The 14,670-nt window shown below is 52.6% G+C and overlaps 1 protein-coding gene across 1 annotated transcript in view; it reads right to left on the bottom strand.

Moving 5' to 3' along the window:
* Positions 1-14,670, bottom strand: part of PTPA (protein phosphatase 2 phosphatase activator) — a 31,093-nt gene that overhangs the window by 10,963 nt on the left and 5,460 nt on the right. The window contains exons 3-7 of the mRNA XM_058524255.1: positions 12,327-12,413; positions 5,528-5,653; positions 3,659-3,776; positions 1,832-1,931; positions 787-911 (exon numbers count right to left, since the gene is read on the bottom strand). Of these exons, the coding sequence (XP_058380238.1) occupies positions 787-911; positions 1,832-1,931; positions 3,659-3,776; positions 5,528-5,653; positions 12,327-12,413 (556 nt within the window). The remainder of the gene's footprint in view (positions 1-786; positions 912-1,831; positions 1,932-3,658; positions 3,777-5,527; positions 5,654-12,326; positions 12,414-14,670) is intronic.

Raw genomic sequence — 14,670 nt, 5'->3', positions numbered from 1 at the left:
AAGACCAGCGCCTCCCTCACAGGCTGCTGAGCAGCACCTGACCATCACGGCCGCCACAAAGCCGCCATGAGGCCCGCACATTAAGCGTCGGTCAGTGGTGGCTGGTCTCACACTGGCGAGACCCTTCCCAGGGCCACTGAGAAGATTCAGGAGACAACCCACCTGAAGCCCTCAGAGAGTGCCTGGCACAGAGCAAGGCTCAACAAGTGGTCACTTATCAGTATTGTTGTGAAGGCAGTTAATCCCACGCCAAAACAGGAGTTACCACCTGCCCTCGCCCACCGGTAGATCCCTCACGCACTTCGGCTTGTCCGTGGAAAGTGGGGGAACCACCCGAGCGGGCCCATGGCAAGCGGCCCACCGCCCAGCCCTTGGCGGCAGCTCCCTGATGGGCCCCTTGCACACAGCTCAATAATAACAGTGGATAACGCTGGTGACCGAGTCAAAAGAGCCCCTCGTTTTCAACATAAAACCCCGCAGCTGCTGCCAGGAGCCGGGGCGCATTTCACACCTGTCCATTATGCGCCAGGCGAGCGCCCCTGCTCCCGCCCGTGTCACTTTCCATTATCTCGGAGGCGCTCTGCCGCCGCCTCCCCTAGCCTGCCACACGGCTCACAGCAGCAGGTCGACAGCAAGCAGCCTCCGTCAAGAGTTGGTCTAATAGCTGCTTTACAAGCTGTCACTGTCTGCCCTGGGCAGGAGGAGAAGGAAGGAGGGAAGAGAGAAGGGCTGGGGGGGTACAGAACGCACCCTGGTGGCCAGAGGGTACGCGCCCCCCTTCAGTACCTATCAGCTGCGAACTGCCCCAGATAAAGGGCAGGAACTGGAAGTCATCCAGGCCCCACACTCCCTGGCTGCCGGCGGGCTCCATCCTGTATGTTTTCTGGAGTTTCCGCATAACCTCCAGGTACCTGCACAGGAGCGGGGGGAAGGGAGGGGAGGAAGCAAAAAGTAAAGACGCTCTCAACCCTTCTGTCACCGGGAGCACGGGGAGGCCAGAAATAACCCCTCAGAGTGGAAGCGGCCTCTACTTCATTAAAGCCTACACGCCTAAGGTACGCATCAGCTGTCCTTGCAAACACTGCAGCTCTAGGTCTTTCCCCACACTCAGCCTCCTCCCGGCCCCAGAAAGGGCCAACACCGACTGGGACGGGGGCTGTAGTGCCATCAAGTCCTGACCACGGAAGACCCTGGCAGGAGCCTCAGCTTCTCTAACTTCCCGGCTTGCCCGCCGGGAAGCTGGGGGGCGAGAAGCAGATCTTCTCCCAGGTCCTCGCAGCGCCAACCTTCCGTGTCATCAAATGTGCGTCAGACGCCCCCAGGAGCTCCAGCGCCGGCACCGCCAGAGCGGGGCCCAGGACTGGCACTGTCACTCTGGCGACTGAAACAGCTGTGCTGCCGGGCAGGTGGTCTGGGTGCTGAGGGCAGCAGGTCAGAACCGGACAGCCTGGGTTCAGCTGGCTGTGTGACCTCAGGGAAGAGACCTGATTTCTCTGTGCCCAAACGACAGCTGCTGCTTCTCTTCAGGGTTGTCGTGGGAACTAAACGAGTTGCACGTAAAGCGCTTAGAGTGCATCTCCACGTGGCCACAGAACAGCGACAGGGCCAAGCCACGGAAGCACTTGCCGTGATCACGTGACATCTCCTTCACCTGTCTGTACTTGACTCTGAACCTGCGGAAGGAGGGTCTTGGACACCCCGCCCACGGCCAGAGCTCAATTAGGATAGGACAAGAGGACCCTCCAGCACCCAGTTCCGGCCGGACAGTAACGAGGAGGAGAGCCCTCGCTCTGCCTCCACTGGCCGCTGCCCCTGCCCTCCTCTCACGCACCGACTGAAGACCTTGAAGACGATTGCTATCTGGTCGTCCACCCGGAGCACCCCGATCTTGCAGAGACAGCAGAGGAAAGCAGCAAAGGCGGCTTCATGTCCTGGGGAGGAAAAACAGCTGAGGTTGACAGTCTTCCAGAAAAAGGCGTGGGACTGTTCTGGGTCCCACGAGAGTCCGAGTCACTGATGACTGGCCCTCTATGGAGACAGGTCAACACGGAGATCATGGGGCCTCTTCCTTATCCAGAAAGACCCAGGCCCTCTTAAGAACTACCAGTCCTGTAACTCTACTCCTAAAGGGCCCAGGCTGTTGACTTCTTAAATAGGCATTCACCTTGTACTTCGTAGGCTGAACTCAGCCATCAAGTGCACCCACCTATTGAGCACCTACTGTGGGCACAGTCACTGTCCACGTCAGGCAGCAGGGAGACAGTGGCAAAAAAGTCCCTGCCCTTGTTCGACAGTTTGTGATCTACCAGGGTGACAGACATTTAATATACAATCACTTCTAGGATTCCAGCTCTACAGAAGGATAGGGTGATAACTGGAGAATCACAGGGGGACCCTGACATAAGGGTTCAAGAAGGTTTCTCTAAGGAGGTAATATTTAATCTGAAATCTGAAAGATGAGTAAGAGTTGGCAAGGCACAGGGGGTGAGGGAAGCAAGAAGAGTATTTTAGCCAACAGAAACAGTATGTGCAAAAGTCCTGAGACCAAAAAAAAAAATTTGATATATTTGAAAAACCCTAAGAAGGCCACGACTAAAGCAGAGAGAGCAGGGGAGAAAGTGTAACAAGGTAAGGCTGGAGATCAGATAGGCCTTCATGGCCAGAGTAAAAAGCTCAGACTTTATCCTTAGGCAGTGGGGAGCCAGTGAAGGCTTCTAAGCAGGTTCCATTGTGAGCATGGCCACATTACAGGGTCAGAAGGCACTCCCTTCCTTTCCCAGTCATGTCAAACAGGAATGGCCAGCACTACAGAAACCACAGACTGCACTTTGGACTCAATACCATGGTTCATAACATCATAAAAAATATCTTTTGAGGGAGGTGGGGAAAGAATATTTCAGTGACTTCCTGTCCTATTTCTGCAGAACAAAGGTCCCTCCAAGGAGGGAAAGCTTGTGAGCTGATACTTTCACCTGCACAGTTTCCGATCATGATCAGCCAGAGTCCAAGCTGCCATTGCTCAGGGCAGACCTTCACTCCCACACCTGAAAGTGAAGGGAACCCAGCCCCGTTCACCTGGCCACTCGCCCTCCAGGTCCTCCCCTGCTGGTCTTAGTGAAAGCCCCACCCCTTAAAGTCTCAAAACCCTTGATACACCTGTTCCCCAGCAACAGGGGGGCAGATGACAAAACTTCTCCCCAACCTGGAGGATCCGGAGCCCCAGCTAAGGGGAGGGCCTGAGAGAGCAGCAGCTCTTGCATTCGCTGTGGGTGGAAAGGAAAAGAAAGGCAGGCCTCCCACAGTAGGGGTCCACGGTGCCTGTCCAGTCCTCTTCCTCTCCCCGAGAGCTCAAGAGCACAGAGAACGTGGCTAAGAGCAAGGGGCACAGGGAGAGGGTGCACCACAACACTGCCAGAGGCTCCCAAGCTCTTCCATTTCTCAAGGCTTCTGTAAGCGGTTGCCTTGAGATATAGTAAGTGCTCAGTAAATTATTATTTGGGTGATGATGAGCTCACAGAGAGACCATCTTTACAGAGAACAGAAATCGGCTCTGTGCATACAGGCACCATGCATACGGCATCAGCGCCCCCTGGTGGACCACGCCAGAGCCGCAGGAGCAGCGCCACAACCCCAGAAAAGACCCCAGCGAGGCAGGTACCTGTGCCGTAATCGATGCGCGTGGAGTTCCCCACTGCCTCCTTTAGGTAAACAGCCACCTCGGGCACAGCAGCTGCCAGATGGGTGGGGACCACTGTGGCCACCAAGTTTTCTGCTTCCTGATAACACAAGAGACACAAAGTGGTGGCAGCAGATTAGGCAGCACCCGATGGGCAAGCACCCAGGGGCAGGATCTGGCTGGGGCCCAGGATGCCACGCGAGGCAGGCCTGGCTCCCCGCCCTGACTGGTCACAGAAGGAAGAGGAGGGAGAGTATTTATTTGTACACAACAGAGGGACTCCCCTGGGGTGGCTTTTCGTCTGCTGATACTTTCTCCAGAGGATAAGGTTCTGGCGGCAAGACAGGAGGGATCTGAAAAGAAGCCATTCAACTCTTCTATCTGGTAACTCACTGACACCTCCAGAGACGTCATCTTTCTTCACACTCCCAGTAAGGGAGTTTGTGCCATATATTCATCAAAAGATGTACGCAAGGATGTTCATAGCAGCATTATTTATAGTAGCCAAAACGTGGAAACAACCCACAACTGAAATGTCCATCAACAGTAGAATGGATACATTGTAATACATTCTACAACGGAATACTACACCACAATGAACAAGACCCACTGCTACACACAACAAGGTGGACGGATCGCACAGACATAACATCGAGCAGAAGAAGCCAGACATTTATATGAAGTTCAAAAACAGGCGAAATCGATCTACAGGACAGAAATCAGAAAGGTTTGGGGGATATCAACTAACAGGGGGCAGGAGGGCCCTGCTGGAGTGCTGGAATGTTCTATAGTTTAATACGGGTGGTGGGTGCAATGGTAAAAACATATGTTAAGATCTATCAAACTGTACAGCTATGATTTGTCAGCTTTAAGTTATAGCTCAATAAAAATCTTTAAAAAAACAAGACTACGTGCCATCTTCGAGTCCAGAGGCAGCCCCAGGCCACTCTTAGGTAGGAACAGCATTTTTCTGGGTCCTTGGGACTCCCCTCTGCTCCACGTGAAAACGCTGGGCCAGAGAAATTAGGACCCAAGTTTCTCTGAGTGCAGTCTATGGACACCTGGCGTGAGAATGGCCTGGAGACCTGGTGAAAAGCTGGATTCCCAGGCCCCATCGCAGACCTACAGACTCTGCTTTTCTAAGGATGGGGTTGCAATCCTGTATTTTTATTTTTTGTTTGCTTGAACAGGTATGATCTTCATATGATTCAAAAGTAAACACATTATAAAAGGGATGCATGAGAAGTCTCACTCCACCCCTGCCCCCATCCACCCCCCTCTCCCCTGCAGTCAAAAAGAAACCACACTTGTGTATCTTGTGTATCCTTCTAGCGATGTTGCTCTACGCAAACTGAGCAATACAAACAGACCTTTTTATTTTTCCTTCTTTCTCACCAAAAGGCAGCTTGCCGTGTGCATCATGCCCTGGCTCCTCTTTAACCTAACAGTAAATCGCAGAGCCCCTTCCCCTGAGTTCCCTAGTCAGCCCCCTTATTCTTTCTTACAGACCCTGGAGGGGAGAGTGGCCAGGGGCCATGGGCAGCTCTGTGGCCAGCTGGGTGGATTTTATTTAACCGATCCCCTATCAGTTTATTTAACTGATCCCCTGGGAACAGACACTTGGGACATTTCAATCTGTTGCTAATACAAACAGTGACCTAATAAACAGCCCTGAGCAGAGGACTGTGCATGCACAGTGCTGATTCCCAGAAGACGGCTGGGGCAGAGGGTAAATGCATTTGTACTTTTGGTAAATGGAACTGCCATTTTAACAAACTCCCCAGGGATTTTGACATGTCTGCAAGCTTTCCCCCCATCCCCGCCCCCAAGCCTGTCCTGGGGCAGCCTCACCTGGTCGAGTTTGGCATACCAGGTCCTATAGGCCTTGTTCCCAAATCGAGAGGGCTGGTCCACCGGAGGAGTCTCATCAATCCACCTGTCCAATGTGTTGAGAAGAGCGACCAGTTTCTCAATGGCCTGTGGAGGCAAAACAGAAGGGGCCCGGCCACAATGACTAGCGGCCCCAAGCTAGAGCCGCAGAGGAAGTCCCAACAGCTGCCGGCCAGTGACCTCAAGGCGTGGCACTAGCCGGCATTCTCCTTGCTGTCCCCGTTTCTTCCCAAACACCCTGAATATGAAGGAGGGGCCGGGGGAACAGAGCGAGCCTTACTGAAAGGGACATGCACTAGGCTGAAGGGACAGGCCTGGCCGCTGGTTCTCCAGCCAGCCTACCCAGGAGCTGCTGGACAGGCGTGAACTGCAGCCATGACCTTCTTGAATAGATTTTCCTGGGGTCTTCTCTTCAGCACACAACCCCTACTCATCACAGAAAACGGAGATGCGCAAAGGAGAAAATGAAAATGGCCAGAAATCCTGCCCCAGAAACAAACACTACTAACATTTTCACATAGTCTTCTATTTCGTCTTTTTCTAGTGTTTTCTATTGCTTATCACGGTGAGAATTTTGAAGGCAGCTGGACCCAGATTCAAGCCCCAGCTAAAACACCATTTAGCTGCTGCGAGACCCTGAGCAAGTGACTTGAACTCTCAGAGCCTGTTTCTTCATCTCAAACGGGCATGAGGACAAGAACTCCCCAAACTGGCACGAGGAGCGAATAACCCTCATGAAGAAGGCCCAGGAGGCAGCGTGTCCGTGCCCCCACTGCAGGGGTGGTCTTTGTTGACACCAGGCAGGACAGGGTGGTGGTGGGTTGCTCTGCGTCAGTCCGGCCAACACAGAGCTTTTTGTTGTTTGCAATTGGGAATTGGGACTCGGGTGCCCAAAGAGCTTAGGATGGCCGCCAAGCACATAAAGAGTGGACCACATGACTGTGCTACTGCTGTCACTGTGTCAGACGGAAGGTGACCCACCTGGGGCCCTCCTATTGATCCCTCCCACCACCATCCACTAGGCAGGCCCCTCTGGGCTGACCCAGCTCTTGGGCCCATGAAGACCTGGCCCACCCATCTCTAACAGAGGGAAGTGCCCTGGCCTGGGAGTGGGCGGTGAAGCTGCTGGTGTCTTTGTCCCTCCCAAGTCCCAAGGGCCCCACTTGCTGGGAGCCTGTGGACATTTTTGAAAATGCAGGACGTTTAGAAGCAAAACTGAACGTGAGTGTGTACTCACTGGAGCAGAGAACATCTGTCCTACCTCTCATCTGCCTTTCTCACCACAGGGCCTTTGCACAGGCTGGTCTTCGTGACTGACGTGCCCTCGTTACATCCTGGTCTTGTACTGATGCCCCCAGTATGGCTAATGTTCCTTAACATGTCTGAATTCTTCTCAGTCTCTTGATACGGTGTTTCTTCCCTGAAGCACCCCCCTCCTGAGCCCTCTGCTCTGAGTTCCCACTGACCCCTGGCCCTGCGCTTGTCACAGAGCATGCCGTCTTTTCATCCCATCAGAATGTGAGTTCCCTGAGAGCCGGGACTCCGCAACACAGCAAGTTCAAAGCTACTGCTTACAATTGAACAAAAATGTTTTCAGATACAGAGTAAAAAGTTCAGAATATGAAAGGGTGTTGGGTGAAAACTTTGTGTCCTTCCCACCCACGACCTCTGAGGCCTGGTTCCCCTCCCCTGGGGCAGAGATAAACCAGTTTCTCACGTCACAAAGAAACTCTGTGCACGTACATCTAATGTATTTATACGTGATCCTTTTATTCAGCATAGCTTGGAGAGTGTTCTCCACGTTCCCAAATATAGATTGGACCCAACCGTTTGAATGGCTGCACTGTATTTTATTAGTACTATAATTTATTTATGTTTCCCCATTGGTAGAAATTTGGGTTCTTTCCAGTCTTTTGTAACAAGCAGTGCTGGATTGACTATCCTTGTACACGTGTCTTTGTACCCAAGGAGGAATATTTCTGTAGGCTAAATCCCTAGTGCAGAGGGCTTTCCCTGGATCTCTAAACGGTCAGTGATCTCTAAACAGATCGTACCAAGCAACCCCTCCTCCAGCAAAGGAGGGAGCTGGTGCCCCTCACTGCCAATCAATGCTTGATCTTGCAGATCTGGCAGGCATAAAATCATACTTCATTTTAGCTTTATTTGTGTTTCCTAGAAGTATAATCAAACATCGCAATGCTTTCATCTGATTTATTTTCATAGTGATCATCTCTACCACTAACATAATCATTTTGAAACTGGAAAAAAATCTATGTTTTTTATAAACACATATGTATTTAAAAGCCATTCGTGGGGCCAGCCCAGTGGCGCAGTGGTTAAGTGCCCACGCTCTGCTTTGGCAGCCCGGGATTCGCAGGTTCGGATCCCGGGCACGCACTGACACACCACTTGTCAAGCCATGCTGTGGCGGCATCCCATATAAAATAGAGGAAGATGGGCATGGATGTTAGCTCAGGGCTAATCTTCCTCACACACACACAGACAAAAAAGCCATTCGTATTTCATATTCTTTGCCTGTTTTTCTATTGGGTTGTTGGTGTTATTGTTTTCTAGATGCACTTTACATATTAAGGAAATTAGCCCATTGTCTGTTAAAAGTGTTTTTTCCAATCTGTCCTTCTTTGTCTTTGACTTGGATTGTGTTTTTTTTGTTGGATTGTTTGTTTATTTGTATTTATTTATTTTTGCCAGGTATTTAAAATCACGATTCATCACTATTACTTTTTTCATTTATGGCTTCTCCATTTTGTGACATGCTCAGAAATACCTTCTCTACTCCAAGATTATAAAACATTTGATGTTTTCTTCTGGGGGAAAAAAAAAAAAGAATGCCTAGCACAGTGCCTGGCACAGGGTAATGGTGTATATTTACACACATAAAGACTCAAAAACACGGATCACAGGGCACACGCTCCTTTGCAGTTGCCTCATGAACCTCGTTCCACATTAACATGTAAACATAATTTTACGATAGCCTCTAATAAGTGAATAATATTTCCCTGTACCAATGTACTGCAATTTATTTACCAAATCCCTCAGTGTTAAGTGTCTGAGTTGTTTCACCCCCACAAACAACACTGTGCTAAACAATCTGGCAACTCGCCCTCTGTGGAGATGCTGGGCCAGAGGAATGAACGTGATTATCGTTTTGTAGGGCCGGCAGTGTCTGAGAGGTGGCTCTCATCTCTCATCCACACCTTTCCCACAGAAGGCAGGGACTAAGAAGTGGAATCAGTGTCACAGGCCAATTTGTGCACGAGTACACAAAATGTCACTCAATGAGGAAATCAGGGGAGACTATCTATCCAAAACCCAGGCCTGTGAGGGCAGCTGCAAAAGTGTTCCTTCCAGATGGAGCTGGCAGAAACAGGCCAAAACGAAGGGCAACGAAGGGCTCAGGGAGCTCACGGTGCAGATACAGAGGATAATCGGAGTCAGGTGGCCCTGGGAGGAGGGACCCTGCCAAGCAGTGGATCATGCCTGTGTCTACTGGCACAAAAGGTATAAGGAGACCCCTCCAGGAGCCCCTGACATTGGCGGGAACCAGCAGGGCGGTGCGCACAGCAAAAGTTGTAACCAGGAGGGCCAAGCTGGGTCAGGTCTGCCACTGCAGAGACTCTGCAGAGAAGCCTCCGAGAGCTGGGTGTGTGTTTGCAGGGAGGGGAAAGGCAAGCTTGAGCTAATGCCATATAGGTTAGCCCCCCGCAGCATGGCTCCAGGAGGCACAAATCACATTGCAGTCCATGTACATAGCGCCCCCTGGCGTTGTGCAACACGACAATGGCCCTGAAGGCTGCCCTCCCTCACCTCCCCTTACCTGTAAGAGAAAGAAAGCTCCATTTACATCTGGCTGAAGCAGACGGCCAGGGTGACATAAAGCTGCCTTGATGAAACGCAACAGAAAGTGCTGCCAAAGCCTGGCTTTGTGAAGAACCAAGTCACCAGGAACGGCTGCTAAGGACAGAGCAAACTCGACTCCATGCAGCAATCAGGACTTAGGGGGGATGGTGCAATAATCCTGGCCCCAGGAGGCACCGGCAAGGCCTGATTCCCCAGAGATGTCAGTCTTGGGCAAGGCACCGAGGGGATAAAGGCTCTGGAGGCCGCCCCAGCTGCTGGCTCAGCTGGCCAATGAATAATGAAAGGCTCCCCACTCCTCGTTCTGGAGAGGGCCTTTTGAAGGCAGGGGGCTGCCTCTATTGTTTGGCTCACTGGGGCAAAGGGGTTGGAGGGGAGGGAACAGTGGGCTGAAACCCCTAGGAAGGCGAAGAACAATCTGAGCTCCCCTCCTCTCCAGACCAACGCTTCCCTTTTGGATTTCACGGACCAGTAAAGTTTTCTCCAAAACTTTACTTGCCAATTTTTTATTTTGTCCTCATTTAAAAATTCAAACAGAACAACAACAAAAAATAAGCCTCCTATCTTCCATCACCTTTATTTTGCAAAAATCAAAAACTTTAACCCCCAAAGAATAAGACAGACTACTCAAAATGAAGGAGAGCCTTCTAAACATGGGCCTGGACAATCTCATGACATCGCCCTTGCCTGTTCCCTTGGCTGCTGGCGGTCTGGAAGCCACCACCTGAGGCCACTCTGCCCCGTCCCCAGCTGCAGCTGCCATCCCAGCGGGAGGCCCCAGCAGCTGCTCCAGGCGGAAGGAGAGCTCCCATCTGCGGGCAGAGGCTCATGCTGCCAGCCTTGCTCCTGCCGCCCCAGCCAGCTGTGCGCAGAAGCAAGGAGACCTCTGGAGACCAAACTAGTCACCTCTGTCCACCGAGTGAGGAGCAGCCCACCACCGCTGCGCTGGGATGAACCCCAGCTTAGGAAGAGTTCAACTGAAGCAACAACAACGCTGCTGGAAATGAGAACTCAACAAGAGTTCACAATAACAACAGTTAACAATGCTAACATCATCTAGTATGTACCCGGCGCTGTGCTCAAGAAGAGCCCTACAGGTGGGATCTCAGTGAACCCCCTCAGGGGCCATGAGTAGGTCTGCGGCTCCTCCCACCCGACAGATGAGGAAACAGAGGGTCAGAGGGGACAAGGCCACTCAGCTCAGAAGTGAGAGGTTATCCAAACCCAGTCAGTCTGCCTCCAGAACCCAAGCGCTTAACCACACTGCGGCCCTGCCAAAGAGCAGCTCCTGAGCCAAGACAACACCTGGTGGGCGTGGACAGCCTGCCATCAAAGCCTCGGGGGCAATTAAGGGACCTGAGGGATCTGGCAGCTTAGGACCAGCTGGGGTAATTACAGCATTCCCCTTTAATTAGCCCTCCCCACCACATTCCCCAGCCCACTGAGCACAGCTGGGCTGCCCTTACCATGGGGTAGAGGAGGAGCCCGCTCTCTCCCCAGCCATCTGTGCCCAGAGCCAAAGTCCCAGAGCGCTGGGCGGGCCCAGGAGGAACCCAAGAAGTCACTGGTGGGCCAGCTCCCAAAAGAAGGCTGTCAATCCCTGGCACAGGCTTGGCTTCCACAAGTGACAGAACAGGCCCTCAGCCACCCAGCAGCCAGTTAGAGCCCAGGAGTAGGAGGGCTAAGTGGGCAGTGCTAGCTTCGGGGCAGGTGGAGGGCCTGGGCCAGGACAGGCCTTACCCAACAGGCCGAGGCTAGGGCTAGAGAGCTGGGTAGGCCCAGGCACTGAGACGTCTGAGATAAGGCCCCGATGTCTGAGATAAGAGGCTCAAGGCGGCTCCGGGCCAACTGGGACAGAACCCAAGAGGCCTCTGGCGGCCTGGAACCAGCCCTGGGAGACGGGAACCAGCAAGAGCAAACGGCTGCAAGACCACACCTCCCCACAGGTATCAGCCTGCTCACAGCTCCTGCTCTCCCTCCACAGACAGGCCTGTCTCTGCGGCACAGCCACAGAGCACGCCCAGCAGTGTACGCCCTTCCACTCAGCATTTCCACTTCCAGACACGAATCCTCAGGAAAGAACGCCCACAGATCTACGTGCAACGCTGTCCAGGGCAGCAACGCCTAGGGAAACTACCTAAAAGTCTACAGTTAGGGGCTGCCGAAACAAACGGGGGCCTGGCTCAGTGAGGCCGCCGGGTACACAGCAGGAGGGGAGGAGCTCAGGGGGCAGGCTGGGGTGACAGCGCCCACACCGTGCACAGGGGCTGCCCCTGGGAGTCAGGGAGGTGGGGGAGTCTGGGCGGGTCAGCTTCTCTGTTAATGTTATGCACTTTTCTATCAGTCATCTCTTCAGTGAGCACGCTGACTTCTTTGTGATCTTTTTTAATTTAAAAAGTCATATACGGGCGGTCCCGTGGCTTAGCGGTTAAGTGCGCGCGCTCTGCTGCTGGCGGCCCGGGTTCGGATCCCAGGTGCACACTGACGCACGGCTTCTCCAGCCATGCTGAGGCCGTGTCCCACATACAGCAACTAGAAGGATGTGCAGCTATGACATACAACTATCTACTGGGGCTTTGGGGGAGAAAAAAATAAATAAATAAAATCTTTAAAAAAATAAAAATATTAAAAAATAAAAATAAAAAGTCATATAAAGACACCAGTTAGCAAAAATGCAAGCTAAAACAGCATATTTACCTTGATTCCAATTTTACAACTACACATCTATTCACAGATAAGACAGGATTAGCAATATAGACACCAAAATGTCGGCTGCACAAGTGTTTGCCCATCTTATTTTCTTCGTCGGCCCGTTGTGGGCAACAAGCGCAGGTGACTCTTTGGAGCTATTTTGGGAAAAGCCCAGCCAGCCTGTGCCTACCTCAGAGACTTTGTACTCGAAGGTCAGCTTCTTCCCCTTCACACCTTCGTTGAGGGTGAGGATGAATCCGATGTAGTCGGCGTACGCCTGCCAAACAAAGGGGGACCGGGGTGTGGAGAGGGGTGTCAGACCCCCACTCTCTACACCCCGGCCATCCCCCAGCTCCACCGGCTTACCAAAGAGCTCCAAGCTGCCCCTGGCTCCCAACCCGGTAGCAGGAGCAGCAGAAAGATAACGCCAAATACCCCACTCCTCCCTTCCTACCCTCCCTTCAAAACCGCTGGCAAGCCAATGACCACGACATCTGGACCCACAGTCAGTTTACTCTGTGCTCACTACTGCTGCCAGCATTACACAACCCCACAAGGCTGACACTGTCACTGTCCCCATTTCACAGATGAAACCGAGGCTTCAGGAGAAGTGACTTGCCCAAGGTCTCTGAAGACCAAGATCTTATCAGACGTGGAGCTAGGACCCAGCCGGCCAAACTCCACAGCAGAGTGGCAGAGTACTCCACCATTAATACTATACTACCAGGAGTCCAAGGGTCCCTCCCCCAGTAATCTTCCGGATGTTCCCCCCCCCCACAGCAGTGCAGACACCCTGCTCCCAGGAGGAGAAGCTGTTTTCTGCCCATGACCAGGTCTCCCAGCACACCCACCAGCTTCCAAGTGGGCACTCTCTTCCCTGTCGGGCTGCAGGTCACACCCAGCACAGAGATAAGAAAGCACTAAGGTACAGGCCCCTGGAGAGGCAGTTTCCAGGAGCAAGTGACTTCTGTTCGGTCTTATTTCTTCTTTATCCCTTTTGCCTCTCGCTTTCTTCCTTCCTCCTTGTCCAAGCCTTAAGGAAGCTGGGGACATTCAGAGCCAGCCCTGAGATGAGCCCTGAGCACCAACCACTCAGTATCTAGAAGGGAGCATTCATCTACCAGGATCCTCCTGCCAGCCCATGGAATGGCCACAGGAGGAAATGAGGGGTCACCTGGCAGGCCCAGGGGGCACCCACAGCCACTCGCCCAGCTCAGGGCAGGTCTGAGCCCCCGTCCTGACTGCGGCCAGTGTTCACAATCATTCCTGCAAAGCACACTGGGATACAAGGAGAGGAAGCAGCAAGGGGCGGTGTCACCCTCCACAGTCCCTGCTCCCACATGGGTCCAGGTCTCTTGGTGACTAAAACTCAGGACATTCTTATGAACACGACTGTGTGCAGAGTCTCCACAGACCCCATCTTCATCATCACAACAGCAACAACAATCACACCCACTGCTCAGTAAGGCTCACTGGAGGCCGAGCGCTGGGCCACGTGCTTCTGGGAAGCACTGAAGTCTCCAGACAATCTTATAGTGGAGGAAACTGAGGCTTGGCCAAGTTAAGCACCTTGCCTAAGTCATAAGAGGAGAAACTGGGAACCCTAGGCTTCGACCCCAACCTCTCTGACCCTAGGCCCATGCTCTCGGCCACTGCACAGAGTCACCCGTCTGGCTGCAACAGGTCCATTCACTTGAATGATGAGCTTCTTAGCAAGTGAACATACACGCCAGAATTAAAAGTGACCAACACTTCCCAAAAAGTGTTGGTGCCTAGAGCAGGGCTGGAGAACTTTGCCTGCAAAGGGCCACAGAGTAAATATTTTAGGCTCCACAGGCCATACAGTCTGGGTCACAAATTCTCAACTCTGCCCTTGCAGTGTGAAAGTGGCCATGGACAATATACAAACGAATGAGCAGAGCTGCGGTCCAATAAAACTTGATTCACAGAAAGAGCCATGGGCCAGATGAGACGGACAGGCATTAATCTGCTGACCTGCAGCCTAAAGCATAACAGCTCAGCCCACGGGCTCCAGAGCCAGGCGACCCACGTGGGAATCTTTGCCATCTCACCTCAACCACTTGCCAGCTGTGCCACCTTGCTAAATTTCTTTATGTCCTGGCCCCAGTTTTCTCACCTTCAAAATGGAGATGAGCAGAGAGCCCATCTCTCAGGGTTTCTGTGAGGAGTAAATGAGCTAAAGTACCCTGCACACCCTAAACACCCAGTCCTCTTTGGAAAACATCCAGGGCAAAGCAAGGAACTGAAGCCACGTCTGGATTCAGACAAACCTGCCGGTTCAGGACAGAGCCATGGTTCTCAACCCGGCAATTTGGCTCCCAGGGGACTGCGGACAATGTCTGCAGACATTCTTGGTTGTGACAACCGGGGCGGGGAGGGGTGTGCCTACTGACATCTAGTGGGTAGAGGCCAGGACATTACTAAACATCCCACAGTGCACAGGCCAGCGAAGAACTCTCCACCCCAAAATGCCAACAGTGCCAAGGTTGAGAAACCCTGCAGTAGAGCAACCA

Source organism: Diceros bicornis, chromosome 28, assembly GCF_020826845.1.
Source record: "Diceros bicornis minor isolate mBicDic1 chromosome 28, mDicBic1.mat.cur, whole genome shotgun sequence".
NCBI classification, from domain to species: domain Eukaryota; kingdom Metazoa; phylum Chordata; class Mammalia; order Perissodactyla; family Rhinocerotidae; genus Diceros; species Diceros bicornis.
This window is presented reverse-complemented; position numbering and strand designations above follow the sequence as displayed.